The sequence below is a fragment of the Pyxicephalus adspersus genome, chromosome 3 (genome assembly GCF_032062135.1).
Source record: "Pyxicephalus adspersus chromosome 3, UCB_Pads_2.0, whole genome shotgun sequence".
NCBI lineage: Eukaryota > Metazoa > Chordata > Amphibia > Anura > Pyxicephalidae > Pyxicephalus > Pyxicephalus adspersus.
The window spans coordinates 155,064,400-155,079,855 of record NC_092860.1 but is presented as its reverse complement, the minus strand read 5'-3'; the positions used below and the strand labels follow the sequence as shown (position 1 = coordinate 155,079,855).

General features: G+C 44.1%; 1 protein-coding gene across 1 annotated transcript; it reads right to left on the bottom strand.

Annotated features, from left to right (window-relative positions):
• Window positions 1-54: 54 nt before the first annotated feature.
• On the bottom strand, window positions 55-15,068 carry LOC140327340 (RING finger protein 145-like). The gene is made up of 11 exons (XM_072406707.1): window positions 14,933-15,068; window positions 13,281-13,599; window positions 12,954-13,062; window positions 12,556-12,647; window positions 11,759-11,994; window positions 10,450-10,625; window positions 9,038-9,178; window positions 8,431-8,613; window positions 6,498-6,645; window positions 5,930-6,286; window positions 55-3,870 (listed from the first exon to the last, which is right to left on the bottom strand). Exons 2-11 carry the CDS (start codon window positions 13,447-13,449, stop codon window positions 2,755-2,757), a joined length of 2,727 nt encoding a protein of 908 aa, XP_072262808.1. The 5' UTR covers window positions 13,450-13,599; window positions 14,933-15,068; the 3' UTR covers window positions 55-2,754.
• Window positions 15,069-15,456: the final 388 nt, after the last annotated feature.

Below are 15,456 nucleotides of genomic sequence, written 5' to 3'. Positions count from 1 at the left end.
AATATATAAGGAAAAATGCATCTTGGAGGAAATAACTGGAGAGTGACGTCAGAGACCAGGAAACAATACCGGTCATATTTATTTGGTAGACAGCTTTTCACATTGCATAGAAGAGAGATACAACACACAGAAGGCAATGATGAACATGCAGCATAGCCAGCAATGTGACCCCCGAGGGGACAATCCTTTATTTAGGCTTGGATATATAACCCTAGCAGCCCTGCCTGAGCCCAGAGGAGGCATCTTCTGGGGTGCTCCCATGTAAGGCACGTGTCACTGCTGCTATATAAAAGCAGCTGGTTCATGAAGGAGAGTTTTTATTTACATTCAAGTGTTTATTATATAAAAGTATCCAGAGCTTCTTAGAACAAAAAATAAATACAGCAAAAGAAATAAAGTAGTAGGCCCGGGAGCAAAAGCAGAATGCCTACCTGGTATTCTGATGGATGTCAAGTGTCATTTGTAAGACTGAATGTCAAGCAAATGATACACCAAACAATAAAACTCTGTATTTTCTACAAGCATTTAAAGTACCCAAATTTGGCTTAGTATCAGCCTCCTGCTCTCCTTTGTAAACTGGAGCTATGATAGGGAATGATTGGAAATGAAAGCCGAGAGATGAGCCCCGCAGTGTCTTGCTTCCAATTTTACTGCACAGCCAGAGGGGACCAGATCGGGAACTGTTACTAAATTGCAACAAATAAAAAAAACAGGTATTCCCTGCCAGACCAAACCGTATAGATTTCAAGACTTGATGGACATAAATTAAAATCATTAGGCCCACTCACTAGAGGCTGTCTACAGAGAACGGGAGGGGGCGGGTACAAGACCAGTCACCCTGCAAAAGGAGAGAGGGCAGAAGTGACCGGGCCAACAGGTATCTACTGTACAAAAGAGAAAAGGCAGAGTTATTTATTGCTGGATTAGTGCACAATTTATGCACCTCTGTCCTGCAGCCCACACCACTGAACTCTGTTGCTTTAAAAAGGAGCTTGCTGGAGAATGTCTGGCAGGGCTTCTACACATTTATACATGATTGTATTAAAGCTGAACTCCAAGCAAACCCCCTTGGGACAGTTGAACACAGCAAACTGGTTCCTGAAAAACTATAATGAGGCTATGCAAGACTACTTGATCCTGGCCCCATCTTCTAGCATGGACATTGGAAGAGAAGCAATATTCTGATGAAGTTGTACTCATCCTCACCAGTAAGCATATAAAAAAACTCTGATTGGCTCACAGTGCTGACTCTTCTTTCAACAGTTTAAGTCAGGGGTGTCAAACTCAAACACAGAGAGGGCCAAAATTAAAAACTTAGACAAAGTCGCGGACCAACCTTGAAGTTTATTGAAAAAATTGAGGAAGTTTTTCCTTCTTATTAGATATAAAACCTTTTTGATATGGAAACCCAGAGGTTTTGCTTAACATTCAATCTGGAAAATGCCTATACCAGAGAAATAGCACCGCTACTACAATTCCCTGTGTCGAACAGTAAACAGTCCAATGTGGGGCTTAATGTTATGAGTGGCTCCCTCTTCATTGCATTAGCACCACTACAATTCCCTGTGTCTAATAATAAAGTCCGAAGCAGGGCCACGCATAGGCAGAGAGGCCGCTGGTCTATAGGCATGTGTGATGCCGCTACTACAATTCCCGGCATTACTTGTGTCTATAAAACAGTCCGATGCGGGGCCACACATAGGCAGAGAGAGGGCCCGCTGGTCTATAGGCACATGTAATGCAGCTACTAGAATTACTGGCATTACATGCGTCTATAAAACAGTACAATGTGGGGCCACACATAGGAAGGGAGCCTGCTGGTCTACAGATGCGAGTGATGCCGGGAATTGTAGTAGCGGCGCTATTTCAATGAAGCGGCGGGCCAGCTGCAATTCATATTTAGCATTCCTTTGGGGTCTCAAAAAAATTCCATTTGGGGGCCAGAGTTTGACACTCCTGGTTTAAGTGGTACGGTGAAGGTTGATATTAACCTGAATGCAAGTATTTACACTACTTGTATAAAAAATAAACTGGATTTGTTTAGATTAATCCTAATATTTGTCAGTTTTTTTTTAAGCTTTGTAATATTATATTTTATACAAGCCAGCTGTATTTTTTTTCTTCAGGAGCACGGTCTTTTTTTATAAATGGTATTGGTAACTCTTCTAAAGGTTTCCCTTTTTATAGATTATGGCTCTGGGATGACGATGGCACAGCATTCTGGTAATGGGAGGCCCCAGTCCGGCTGGGTGCAAGGCTTTTTTCCTGTAAAACGTTATGCAGTACAATATTACCTATCCACCCCAGTCTTAGGGTCAATACTGAATTGTGGTAACCAAAATACCAATAAATCCCTGCTATTTATCATCAATGGAACCGTACTGTCTCAGTTGCCAGTCTCTTTTGTTGGTTTACTTATTTCATCCCAGTGTAGTATATCAGCTAGAAGCCATATTGTTCTTCACCTGAGTGCCTACTGAAGTCAGTTTGTCCGAACCCAGTCCTCTTGCATCTATCTCCGGTGATAGCACTGGTCACCTTTCTTCAGGCCATGAAGGATTTTTTTTTTCTTTTTTTTACTGCAAATCCTCCAGTTTCCTTTTGATCTCAGATCACTTTTCCACATATTCACTTATGGCCTTGTCTGGACAGATAAAAACTTCTTCACTCTCCCTGTAAGGAACCTGTGCTGCCTCCATAAGAGGGATTACTTCATGCTTTTCCCTACATGAGTCCTCCTTGTCCACTATCTCCTCATTCTTGAAGAGAACCTGTACCCCTTTCCATACGAGGGACCTCCTCTACCTGCTTCCTATAGAGGTTCTCCTCTTCAACTTCCCCCACCTCCTTGTAAAGAACTTGTTCTTGCTTTCTACAAGGTACCGCATCTTGCTCCTTCATATAGGAGTCCTCCCCTGCCACTTCCTCATTCCCCCTGTAAGGAACTTCTATTGACTTCCTACCAGATACAGACTGTTTTGTCTTACAAAGTTTCTCCTGACTACAATGAATTACTTCGTTCTGCACCTTCTTGTAAGGGACCTCCTCTAACTTCCTGTTAAGAGTCTGGACTGTCTTCTTCTCTCTACAAGAAACATCCACCTTTTGTGCCTGCTTATTGGAGATCTTGTCTATCACTTTTTCTGTAGCTCTGCAAAGAACCCGAACTTCCTCCTTACAAGGGACCTCCTCTAATCTATATTGGTCCTGCTCTGTTTCTTGTACTGGCTTCCAAAAAGGGACCACCTCCTGATCCTCAATGAAACTGATATTTTCCTTCTTGTTATGGAGAAACTCTTCTGTTGTTTGCTCTTTACTAAAGTGAAGCTCTTCTTTCTGCTCTCTTGTCTGGAGGACGTACTCCTTGCTACATGAGATCTCCTTTTCATAAACCTCTTCTTGCGCCTCCTTGCAGAGGACCTCCTCTTCTTGCTCTTTTCTGTAGTGATCATCCTCTAACCCCAGATAATGCATAGGATCCTCTAAAATACCCTCTTCTACCTTTCGGTTGGGGACAGTCTCAGTTTCTTGTTTTGTTTCCTGACAGGTGGCTTCTTCAACCACATGGTGGTTTTCTCCAACAAAAGTTTGACTTTCCACTTGATGATCTCCTGGTTGGGATTTTTTCACACTCTCCTCTTGTGGTCCAACCCCATCCTCTCCTTCTGGCCAGATTCCACCTTGTTCTTCTGCTCCCTTCTCATCAGAATCAGAGTTCTCATCAGAGTCCTCAACTTCCTCTTCATCTCTACCCATGGCCCTCACCAGCTGGTGACACAAGGGACAGGTGTCTTGGACATACAACCACTTCTTTAGACAGTCGGAATGAAAGAAGTGATTACAGACGGTAATGACAGCAATAGACATCTCCTGCGGGCACAGAATTAAATTATTACAATGATATGTAAGTTTATGACACAGAGAATCAATATTAGTGGACTAAATTCTGTGTCATTGACTGTTTAAATCTGCCTCTCCGGGGATAAAGGTGTTATGTTTAAAATACATTTCTGAATACTAAGCTTCTGAAAGTGAACTTTTCACTTTGACTTATTTTGGTCAAGTAGCAAGTCCTCTTTTACTTATTCCTGTCTCACTGCACTTCCCTGTTACACCACCAGAAACCTGGATATTACCGTGTTTCCCCGAAAATAAGACCTACCCCGAAAGTAAGACCTAGCACTATTTTCTAAACCTGCCCTAATATAAGACCTACCCCGAAAGTAAGACCTAGTGTAAATCTGTCCAGTTCAGAAAAACACCCACCCAAAACTGTAATTCAGCCTAAAAAATCTAAAGCTTAATACCCCCATCTAAAATTTAAAATCCTAATCTAAAGCTTAATAATCCGCACGCAAGCCCTAGCTAAATAATAGGACTAAGAACCTGTGTTCTGGCCTAGCAACTGGCACAATGCCAAGTGCTGCATTACAGGATGAAGAAGAGAAATTGGCATGCTTTCCCCTAACCATAACATTGGGCTTGGGCTGGCCAGAACATTGTATGCTCTTCACTTCCTCCAATGATATGGTGTTTGGCACTTGGACAGTCAGCCACTAGACCCAAGCACTATCACACTAGCCCTATATATGCTCCAACACAAGTCAGTAGTTATTATGGGTAAAACTGTTACTTTAACAACATTTGTAGAGAACTTTATTTTTACCTATTGCACAGCCTATAGCCCTGATATCCCAAGGTGGTCTCCTGTTCAAGTGCTAACCAAGCCTGGCTCTGCTTAGCCTCAAACATCATATGAAGTCTGGTACTTATACAGGTTGGTATAGCCGTGATTTTTCTTTTTTTTTTTGGAGGAGAAAACTCCACTCAAAACACAGGGAGAATATACAAACATTTGACTGGCGTATGCAATAATGCCGGCAAATCTCACTATGGTCCTGTGATCCTCACTTCTATGTATACTGCATTTCACAGATTAAGAACTTGAGCCTGTGGATGGCTCCTGCTAGGCTCACGCGTTTTGCACATCTAGGTGTGTCCCATGGTGGATGTATTTGTTGTTTGTGTGGGATGCATGAACCCTTCCAGCTAGCGTTGGGACACCAGAATTAGATTGGCTTATCTCTGTGTATAGTGGGGGTTATGTAAATATAGTTACATAGTCAGGTTGAAAAAATAAAGTTCATTAGGTTCAACCACTAGGAAAATAAACATCCCAGATAAAAACCCCATGGACATAGTTGATTCAGAGGAAGGTAAAACAAAACAAAAAATGAATTCCTTCCTGATCCCGGTTCCTTATCCTTATCTGTGAAGAGAGTTCTGTATTTGGACCATTTATATACAAGGTGTTCATATTGCACCTTATACACTTTTTCTAAAGAGAGAATAGACTCCGTTCAGCTAATCTTTCTTAATAGCTGAGCTCCTCCATTCCTTTTATTAGTTTAGTTCCCCTTCTCTGCACTCTCTCCAATCCCACAATGTCCTTTTTGTGAACTGGTACCCAAAACTGGGTTGCATATTCTAGATCAGATCTGACCAATGGTTTATACCAACCAGTATATGAGTCAAGCCCAAAGAGTTTCTGTTACTTTAAGTGCATGGAAATTCATTGGGTCTTAAAAACAATGCAAGGTCATTGTAGAACACAAAGAGTAACACCAGTTCTAACACTCTATACTTTATTAGCGTGTGGTTGGTGAATATGGTTAGCATAAGATATTACGCAGGAGGGACTGCTGTTTAAGGGAAGGATGTGTGATGTTCCTAAAACTATTACAATCTACCTACAGGCCTGGCATGTCAAAGTCTCATTTTTCCCAGCATTTTTAATTACTTTGAAGACTATAGTATTGGGTATGCATACGTGTCTGCTTAGCTATACGTAGAGGAGAACAAATCATACATAAACAATGGAGTACACAGACAATAAATAGAACACATACTTCCCCTCAGCCTCTCTTACCTGGAAGCAGATAGAACAGACATCATTGTGGGCCCTCAGTTCCTCTTCGGTGGCCCTTGGCAGGTGGCTAATCTTCTTAGCGGCCTCTCTGCGTAATAAAAAGTTCTTCCAGCCAGATTGCGCCCTCAGCCAGACATTGAAGTAGGAGTGGACGATGATGACCGACACTCCCATCCAGCTCCACTCCCCAAAAATGGACTCCCAGGTGCCGTAGGCCACCACACAAAGTGCCACCAGGAACTCCAGCACCCGGCTGATGGCGTTTACACCGTAGATGATCTCATCCATCCGCTCCACCTGGCTGTCCTGGAGCTGTTCAATCATGAAGAGGGCATAAAGGAACAGGGTACCCAGGACCTAAAGAAAATGACAGTGAGGGGCTATGATCCCGCAGGCAGAGATGAAAGAGGAGCTCTGTCAAAAAGCAGATATACTACAAGCAGCAGTGAGGAAATACAACACACCACATGCATTTTTCTTGTATTTTCATATGTATTGTGTTAGTGAAAACTTTATCAATAATATCCTTTCCTATTTAACTCCTATATTGATTTGTGGACTTGGTTACCTGAAGTGAGGTGAGTAGACAGCTGGACACCAGGATAAGCAGCCAGAAATCCATGTGGAATATGTAGGCGATCTTGTAGGCCATAAAAGTGGGGAAGAACAGCAGAAAGAGGCACAGACTGAGGCACCGTGTGTGTTTCCACACACGCCTAAAAGAGAAGAACAGAGGATAAGGACTATTAGGACCCTGCTGAGAACAGAAAACGGTGTACCCAAATCCCAGGGTTATTCATCTTTCATTCTGAACCACACAATTATTATTTTAGGCTTATACATCCTTCATTCTTGTATCTAAATAAACGAGGGGTAGGGAACCCTGGTGAGTTGATCGAACAACTACTCAATTTGAAGGTCTCAACCAATGCTTTGGGATTTCGATACTTATATGTGCTTCAACGGAGGGTAACTATATGAATTATAAATAAGATTAATAAACTATTTTTATGTGGTATAAATCGTTGTTCTAGCAGTACATACGTGAAGAATAAATCTTTTTCTGCTGTTTTAATATAGCAACAGAAAATCAGGGTATTTGTTTCCCCTGAAGAAGCAAGTTTAGTCCATGAAACGCATCAGATTCAATTCAAATATCTGACTGCTACATTCTGAATTATTATTTGAACTTTTTTGAACTTTCTAATTTTGATGTACATTAAAAGAGTAATTGTTTTTTTGAATTTTGCATTATTAATGTTTGTATGACATATTTATAATCAGTCCCACTGAAATTCCCTGCTTTTTTCAGTCCCATGATTTGGGTGGTTGAAGGTTTTTGTCTACTATGTATTGGATTTGTTGTATTTGAGGCATGAGGGTGAATTTGATGAAGAAAATATGCAATGTACTCAACATACCAACTTTTTTTTTATCTGTGCTCCATTGAGGGATACAGAAAGTTTTTCACGTTCAGGTTAAACTTCCACCTACAGAATTGGACACTGGCAAATAAAAAATAAAGATAAAACACTGTAGGCAGACCTGGAATAGGCTCTTCAACTACCAGAATAAGTTTTGTAGCACTGTAGCACCCGGGGTATGATCATAGAGCGGTGGTACCATTCTCCTTCAATGGATTGCAAGAAAAAGCCTCTATGGTGAGTGAAAAATACTAATTTCTTTCTCAAACACACCAAGGTATTTAAACAATGAGAGAGCCGGAAGTCACTCGGAGGTTAACCAAAAACAGCCCAACTGAGGTGTGGACAACGCAGCTACAAAGCTCAAAGGGTAAGGCCAAATAAACACCTAAAGAACCCCATGTCCGAACCTGGCAAAGGATATGGCTGCCACATCCACCTGGTAAAACAGAAAATGTAAACAGATCCAGGAGGCCATAGGGTTCAACTGGTAGACTAGAATAAATAAGTGAATGGGAAGGCCACAGAGCTCATTTAATGGAATTTGAAGGACATAATTACAGAACCAGGAGGCCACAGGGAACATAGGAAGAGAGCTAGAGGACAACAGAGCTCACCTAGTAGTACAGAACAATTTGGAAGAGATGCCGGTTGCTGCAAGCTTAGGAAACTGATGGGGACACCAGAAATACATGGGGAGGAGAGAAAACCCCAATCCTCAAGATCACTCCTTAAAGCGGATCAAAAAGTTACCATATAAAAAAATGCACCAGACAGGTCTTTTATCATTGAAAATGGGACAGAGACAGGCAGCAAAAAGTTCAGTTCCACTATAATATGGTGACGAAACAACCTAGAAAGGTGAAACAAGATTAAAATCACCAAGAGAAATACAAAATCAGAGCTAATGAAGATGTTCATTGTACTAGAGCACAAGCAGAAATCAGGAATGCTGGTCTAATCCTAAACTAGTATGAAGTTATTTTGTTTGCCAGTGTCCAGTCCTCTTATAGAAGATGAACAATTCCCGTGTCAATCAATGGATTGGAAAACGCTGCAATCCATGCAATGTATTACCTGTTTCCGGTAGCAGCCAGAGCCAATACGACGGGGTCTGCAATCTCGATCATGGACTGCAGGGTGGAGGTGACCACTATGAAGAAGATGATGCTGAGAAGGAAGGTTCTCTGCAGGACCTGCAGCTCCAGAAGACCCGTCTGCAGGGAGAGGAGCATCAGCGTCACCCCCTCCGTCACCCCCCTAAAACCAGATAAACATTCCGTTACCATCCAAAAACAACCAAATTTCTTATCTGTAATTTTAATACCAGCAATGCTAAAATCCTGTTTTGTCTACGTAAGGTAACAATCATTTAATTGCTGCTGTTTGCAGCCATCTGTATAATTCTATATAAAATACATGCAATGTTCTCCCCAGACCCTTTTAGCTGGGTGCACCACCCACCACTTTTCAGTAACCACCTGGCTCTTTTTGGGTGGTTACTGATAAGTTGGTCACAGTACAGGGCCTGCCACCCTCCTACAGTTTCTTCTCACTCTGAGAACTCTGAATACATGTATAAAAACAACGTAGGATGTTCACTGTCGGCTCAATTTCTGCAAGACCTCTGTTGCTGGGTGAGTACTGCAGGAAAGATCAGAAAACACAAGATCAGAACTCTCACCTGTGCATGGCATTCCCATTTTGGAAGGCTGCAAATCCCATCAAGTAGAACTTGCAGAGGTTCAGAACCCCCAGAGCCAGGTAGGACACAGTGAAAGTGAGTCCCAGGAGACAATATGGAGTCCCGCAACACTCCGACACACTGTGAGACAAACACAATACATGTAATATATATCAGCTTACCAATCCTTAGTTATGGTGGCTGCATTCCTTATTTTTCAAGCCCACCTTTATTTAAACCTGGTGATTCTACTAGTAGCACACTTCCTGTCCTAGGGGCAGCACGGTGGCTCAGGGGTTAGCACTCCAGCCTTTGCAGCGCTAGGTCCCAGGTTCGATCCCCAGCCAGGACATTATCTGCATGGAGTTTGCAGGTTCTCCCCGTGTCTGCGTGGGTTTCCTCCGGGTACTCCGGTTTCCTCCCACATCTCAAAAACATGCAGTTAGGTTAATTGGCTTCTCCCTAACAATTGACCTTAGACTACATTAATCACATTTGACTATGGTAGGGACATTAGATTGTGAGCTCCTTTGAGGGACAGTTAGTGACATGACTATGGACTTTGTACAGCGCTGCGTAATATGATGGCGCTATATAAATACTGTATAATAATAATAATAGGGGGACAACGCCACTTATTTTAATGCATTTACAGAAGAGTAAAGTGTCACCCTAGTGCAGAAATATAAAATACTTACGTATGCCCATAACATGGAGGAACCTGTAATAAAGAACTGTGCAAGGATGATAACACTAATACTTGAGATTTCAGGGTAGCTCAGGAAGTCAGAAGCTTACAGGCCTTATGACAGAATCAACAGTTGTTCAATTGCATGTTCATTACATATCAAAACACTTTCAGTGGAAGCAGTGTATGGATAGTGGGTCAATGGGAAGAGATGGGGTGAGAGTCAGTGGGATGTGGGCACAGGAGGAGAAGAGCACACAGCAAAGAAAGAGGAAAGGGAAGGCTATGGGGGGGTCAGAGGCAGAACTATGCAACCAGGTAAGAGGGATGAGCATAAAGCCAGGAAGCAGTAATGACAGCCAGAGAGGTCAGTAAGAGAAGGGCATGGCTGGAGGAGTCAGGGGGGAGGGCAGTATGAACAGACAGTCAGTGAAACGAGCACATAGCCATGGACGGTGAATAAAAGGAGTATGTAGCCAGGGGTCAGTGGGTAAAAATAAGAGAGACAGCCTCTGCAGTTTTCACAGCCAGGAAAAGGAAGTAAATGACCAGGGAGGTGCATGAGAATGGAATATGATTGAGAAAAGTGAGGGAGAACACTATGACCAGAAGGGGTCAATGGGAGGGGGACACATCCTGATGGAGTCCAAAGCCAGGGGAGGTCTGTGGGAGGAAAATACGGCTAGTGGGGGAAAAGATGGATGAGTACAAGCACGAGTCTCACCTGTTCAGGAGAATGAAGACCGGCCCCTGCTGTTCTAGAATGCCCGGTTTGGAGGACAATGAACTGTAAACCTGGAGGAGGTAAAGCACCAACCAAAAGACCAAAAAGATGGCAGAAACAGCCAGCTGTGTCCAGAGAGCCATTCCAAGGGCAACTAACCTGTAGAGTTCCATGTTCTGCCAGAAACAAAACAAAGAACCAAAAAATAAATCACATAATAAAATGTTACTAATATATACATGTATATATATATATATAATACATAATCAGTTATGAACCTATCTTCTTTTGGGTGAAAGGGCCAGCAGCAAAAGAAGCAGAGCCCAGTCACTAATACTGTTAGTATTACTGCTAGAGAATCCAGAGGAAAGTTCCTGTTTACATCCACTTTTGCTCCACTAGTATACCCTGAGAAAGCCAATACTAGAACTAGAGCCAACACTAGAGACACAGGATCAATAAAAAGAAGCTGCCATTATTTTAGGACCATGGTTATCCATCTGTCACTTGGTTGTCATTTATATTAGTAACACCCAATCCCCCCAGGAGCTCTCAGTGACCATTGGCTTTTGCTGTGCATGACTGAGATGGCAGCAGAGAAACTTTTCACACAGGAAAAGTCTGAGCATGTTAAGGTATGGGGGGCAGGAGGTTAAAACCAAAATGCTTTAGACCCTGGGTTAGCTGGTGATGTGGTCAGGTACTATTGTGATGAACTCGGTCTTTGCAGCATTGAGTCCCAGGTTCAAATCTTAGCCAGGGCCCTATTTGTACGGAGTTTGCAGGTTCTCCCCGTGTTTGTGTGGGTTCCCTCGGGGTACTCTGGTTTCCTCCCACATCCCAAAAACATGCAGTTAGGTTGGCTTTCTACCAAATTGTCCTTAGACTGTAATAATGACATAAAACTATGGTAGGGACTCTAGATTGTGAGCCCCTCTGAGGGACAGTTAGTGACATGACTATAGACTGCACAGCGCTAAATAAATACTTTATAATAATTTTGGTGTCCACAGTTCTTCCTATATGATGCAGACACCTCATATTGCCTGTCCAGCTGTGTGTTGGTATTTGGTCAGCGCAGGAGGAGCAGCCCATGGCTACTTGTGATATGTGACTCCGGAATCTCAGGAGGCTGCAGGTTTCCTCTACAATCTTTACAGCTGCGGAAGACGTAAGGGGACCTCACATATGTGAAATGGAAATGTAATCATAGCTCCACATTATTTTAACCTAGGTAGGCAATGCACATTTATTTTAATATACAATATTCTGAATAACAGTGTCCAATGAAGCAGACATGGTGTCCTACCTGTGTCAGTTGCTCATAAGCCATTGCAAAGAGGCGGCACAGAGGACGGAACCCAGACAGCGCCACGTAACACATGACCAGCAGTGTGGCGCCGGTGGAGATGGTATTGAAGAGAGGCAGAGAAGGCAGAGGAACTCCAGCTAGACGAGCCAAGAGTGGCAGAACCGGGGCACTAAACAGCCAGGCCTGGCGAGTCCTCATGAGCAGGGAACAAAGGGTGCAAACCATGACGAGGCCTGAGGGAAGACATGATACAAAGAGCTAAGGAGAGGGAACGAGACATTCAGTATATCTATACTGCTCTATTATACAGTAACATTACATAGTTACATAGTAGGTCAGGCTAAAAAAAGAAACAAAGTCCATAGAGTTCAACCACTAGATAAAAAAAACATATCCCAGATATAAAACCCTTTAAGACATAGCTGATCCCGAGGAAGGCAAAAAAAACCCTGGTACAATTTGCTCTAACAGGGGAAAAAAATCCTTCCTGATCCCCTGAAGCAATTGGATGTTCCCTGAGTCGGCAGTCTCGGATATCTTTATCTTAGAAATCATCCAGCTTTTTCTTAAAGAAATCTATAGAAGTTGTTGAAACTACTTCCCGAGGGAGCCGATTCCACATTCTCACAGACCTTACAGTGAAGAATCCCTTCCTTATCCGGAGCTTAAACTTCTTTTCCTCCAGGTGCAAAGAGCGCCCTGTTACCAGTAACAGATTTGGGGGGTGGAACCTCAATCAGGATATACCTGCCCCTGTCACCTCTTGCTTTACAATTACAAATCTGATATTTTACCTGTAAGAGTGCTGACACTGCGAGTCAATGATGTGTAATCCTCATACATTGTCCCCAAATACCCGTCATCCAACTCCCAGCGAATGTAATCCCTGAAATCACAACACAGGGTAAGAGAGAGAAGGTGAATGAAACAGGAAAAGGAGGGGGATGGGAGCAGAACCAGAAAAGAACGGCAGAGGGAAGGCAAAGGAAAGGGAGAGGGAAGGGAAAGGAAGGGCAGAGGGAAGGGCACAGGGAAAGGAAGGGCACATAGAAAAGGAAGGGGAGAGATATGGGGAGTGAGAATAGAGGGGAAGAGGAAATGGAAGGGAAGAGAGAAAGCAACAGAAGAGAGAAGGGAGAGAGGAGCGAGGTGGGGTGAAGAAGGATAGAAAGAGAAAAGCTGGCAGACTCACCTGACCGTCTGGTGGGCGACATACAGCAGCAATGCAGTCAGGAGATACAGGTAAATATTCACCAGGTGACGCAGAGGAAGGATCACCAGCAGTGTGCATACCACATGAGCTGGAGAATAAAAAAAGAAAAGGTTTTGGTCAAAATATTACACAGTGCCCACTTCTACCACCTCCCCTGGCACTTGTACTGTATGGCAGCACATGAGGTGGCACAACGACATTGGTTGCACACTCTGTACTCGGTTCTACCACCAGCTAGGTCATTTTTCATTCCCTTTTACCCCAGCATGAACAGTGACAGGTTCTCTTTATTCAGTATACTCTCACCCAGGTAATAGACATTGCACAGCAAATATGAATAGAAGGAAGAGGTATTGTAGGCCGGGTGACTGAACTCTCCTTTGAATTCTTCCACATCCCAGCGGTAGAGAAGGTCCAGCAGAACGATCGGGGGGACTCGCAGGGCCACGTTAGCCACATCCTCCAGATTTAGCATGGCCGGGGATCACAGTGAGATCTAGAGACGGTTCACAAATGGTCATGTGACACAACACGGAACAGACAGCCCCGGGGAGAGGCACAGGAAGACTCTAATGGAAGCCCCAACGAGATGAAGTCCTGGCCTGTGTGAGAGCGGCCGGCACACCTATACAATGACAGGGACAAATCATCATTCAGGTTTTAGGTCACATGATACAATATTATAGACACAATGAACCTGATGTATCAAATCTCTCCAAGTCTTGTAGAAGAGAGACTATCATAGGTGAACCTAAGGGATTTAGCAAATCTGGAATGGATCTGGTCAAGGATAGAAAACATTTGCCAAATAATAGAAATTTTTTTTTAAGAAATCTATTCCAGGTTTGCTGGATCTCCCAGGTTCTCCCATGGAAGTCTGTGTTCTCCAACCTTAAAGAGTTTTAATAAATCAGGACTGTGTGCTACGTTTACCCCCATGAGGTCACCATTCCATCCAGATTCCTGGAAAGAGGAACATAAAGAATTAAAGATAGAAAATAGGAGCTCTGGTTGCAGTACTCCCCTCCTCTCTGGCACTGTTTTTTGGAGAGGGGGGTTCAGCGAATGTGACAAGGGGAGTCAGCGAGGGTGACAAGGGGGGTCAGCGGGGATTACAAGGGGGGGTCTGCGAGGGTGACAAGCAGGGGTCAGCAGGGGTGACATGGGGGTCAGTTAAGGTTGACAATGGGGTCTGCGAGGGTGACATGGCGGTCAGGGAGGGTGACATAGTGGGGTCAGCGATGGTTACATGAGGGTGACAAGGGGGGTAGGCAGGGGTGACATGGGGGTCTGCTAACATTGCAAGGGGGTCTGGGAGGGTGACAAGAGGGTCAGCTAGGGTTGACAAGGGGGTCAGCGAGGGTTGACAAGGGGGTCAGAGAGGGTGACAAGGGGGGGGGGGTCAGCTAAGGTTAACAAAGGGGTCAGCGGGGGTGACAGTGGGGTCAGCTGGGGTGACATGGGGGGGTGAGTGAGGGTGACAAGGGGTGAAATGTTGTCACTATGTTTGTTGCATGCAGCAAAAAGAACACGGGCAGCATTGTGTATGGTGGACGGGGTGTAGCCACTGCTCAGCCCCATGGGGCATCAAACGAACCTTTGAAAGTGAGCGCCACCATATGTACTCCTGTGTGGGCCTAGCGGCAGGCTCGGTCCCCCATAAGAGGTCCTATATTACCATAAAGCCCCCTAATATTTGTCCAGTTGAGACTTTAATACTTCATGTTTATTGTCTATGTTATTTATATCCCCAGGAGGAAAAATGTAAAGAAGCTGCAGGAACAGAAAACTGTGACTGTTCCGGGGACAAACCTGCTGGGACTTAGGCTGCCCATGGACACCATGGCAGTATTCTGCCGTCCTGCAGGGCCCCCAAGTACCCCGTACCGTGATACCAGCATCCCCTCTCCCTCCTTCCCAGCAGCTAGGCCCCAAAACAGCAGGAGTTTCCTAATTACCAGGCAAGAGACCACCGTCATGACGCCAGATCCGCCATCTTGGATAAGGGCAATAACCGTCTTTACTTGCGTTCGGCGCAGATGACGTTTCCGCGTCATGTGATACAGGGCGCCTGGTGGTGACGGAGACCGCTGGCGGCGGGACTGTGTAAGCGTAAGAGATTTCGTTCCAGGTTTATGTTGGTCACGTGGTACATTGCTAGGCTGCGCTAGTCATTGTGGCGGCCATGTTCTCGTAGCACATTGGCCTCAAACGATCCGGGCGGCCATTTCGTTGTAGCCTTGAGGAAGCGCAAAATTTGCTGCCGGGACTGTATGGGTTTCGAAAACCTGTTTAGGAGTAATAACGTTACTGTGGTTCTGCAGACTTTACTGACACTAACAGTGCTGCCATTTTAGCGATGCACCCGCAAAGACAGTATGAATCGATCCCAGAGAGAACGCAAAGCTCTAAGCCAATCACTACAAGCAATTGTACTACAATATGAAGCGCTTGCGTGATGTAGTTATGGTAATGAAAGGCT

Excerpts from the sequence above, each read along its gene's own strand:
- LOC140327340 (XM_072406707.1), bottom strand. The coding sequence starts at position 13,449 with ATGCTAAATCTGGAGGATGTGGCTAACGTGGCCCTGCGAGTCCCCCCG. Across the intron at positions 11,995-12,555 it reads CAGTGTCAGCACTCTTACAG|GCCTCGTCATGGTTTGCACC; the intron begins GTAAAATATCAG and ends GTCTTCCCTCAG. Across the intron at positions 6,287-6,497 it reads GTCTACTCACCTCACTTCAG|GTCCTGGGTACCCTGTTCCT; the intron begins GTAACCAAGTCC and ends CATTTTCTTTAG.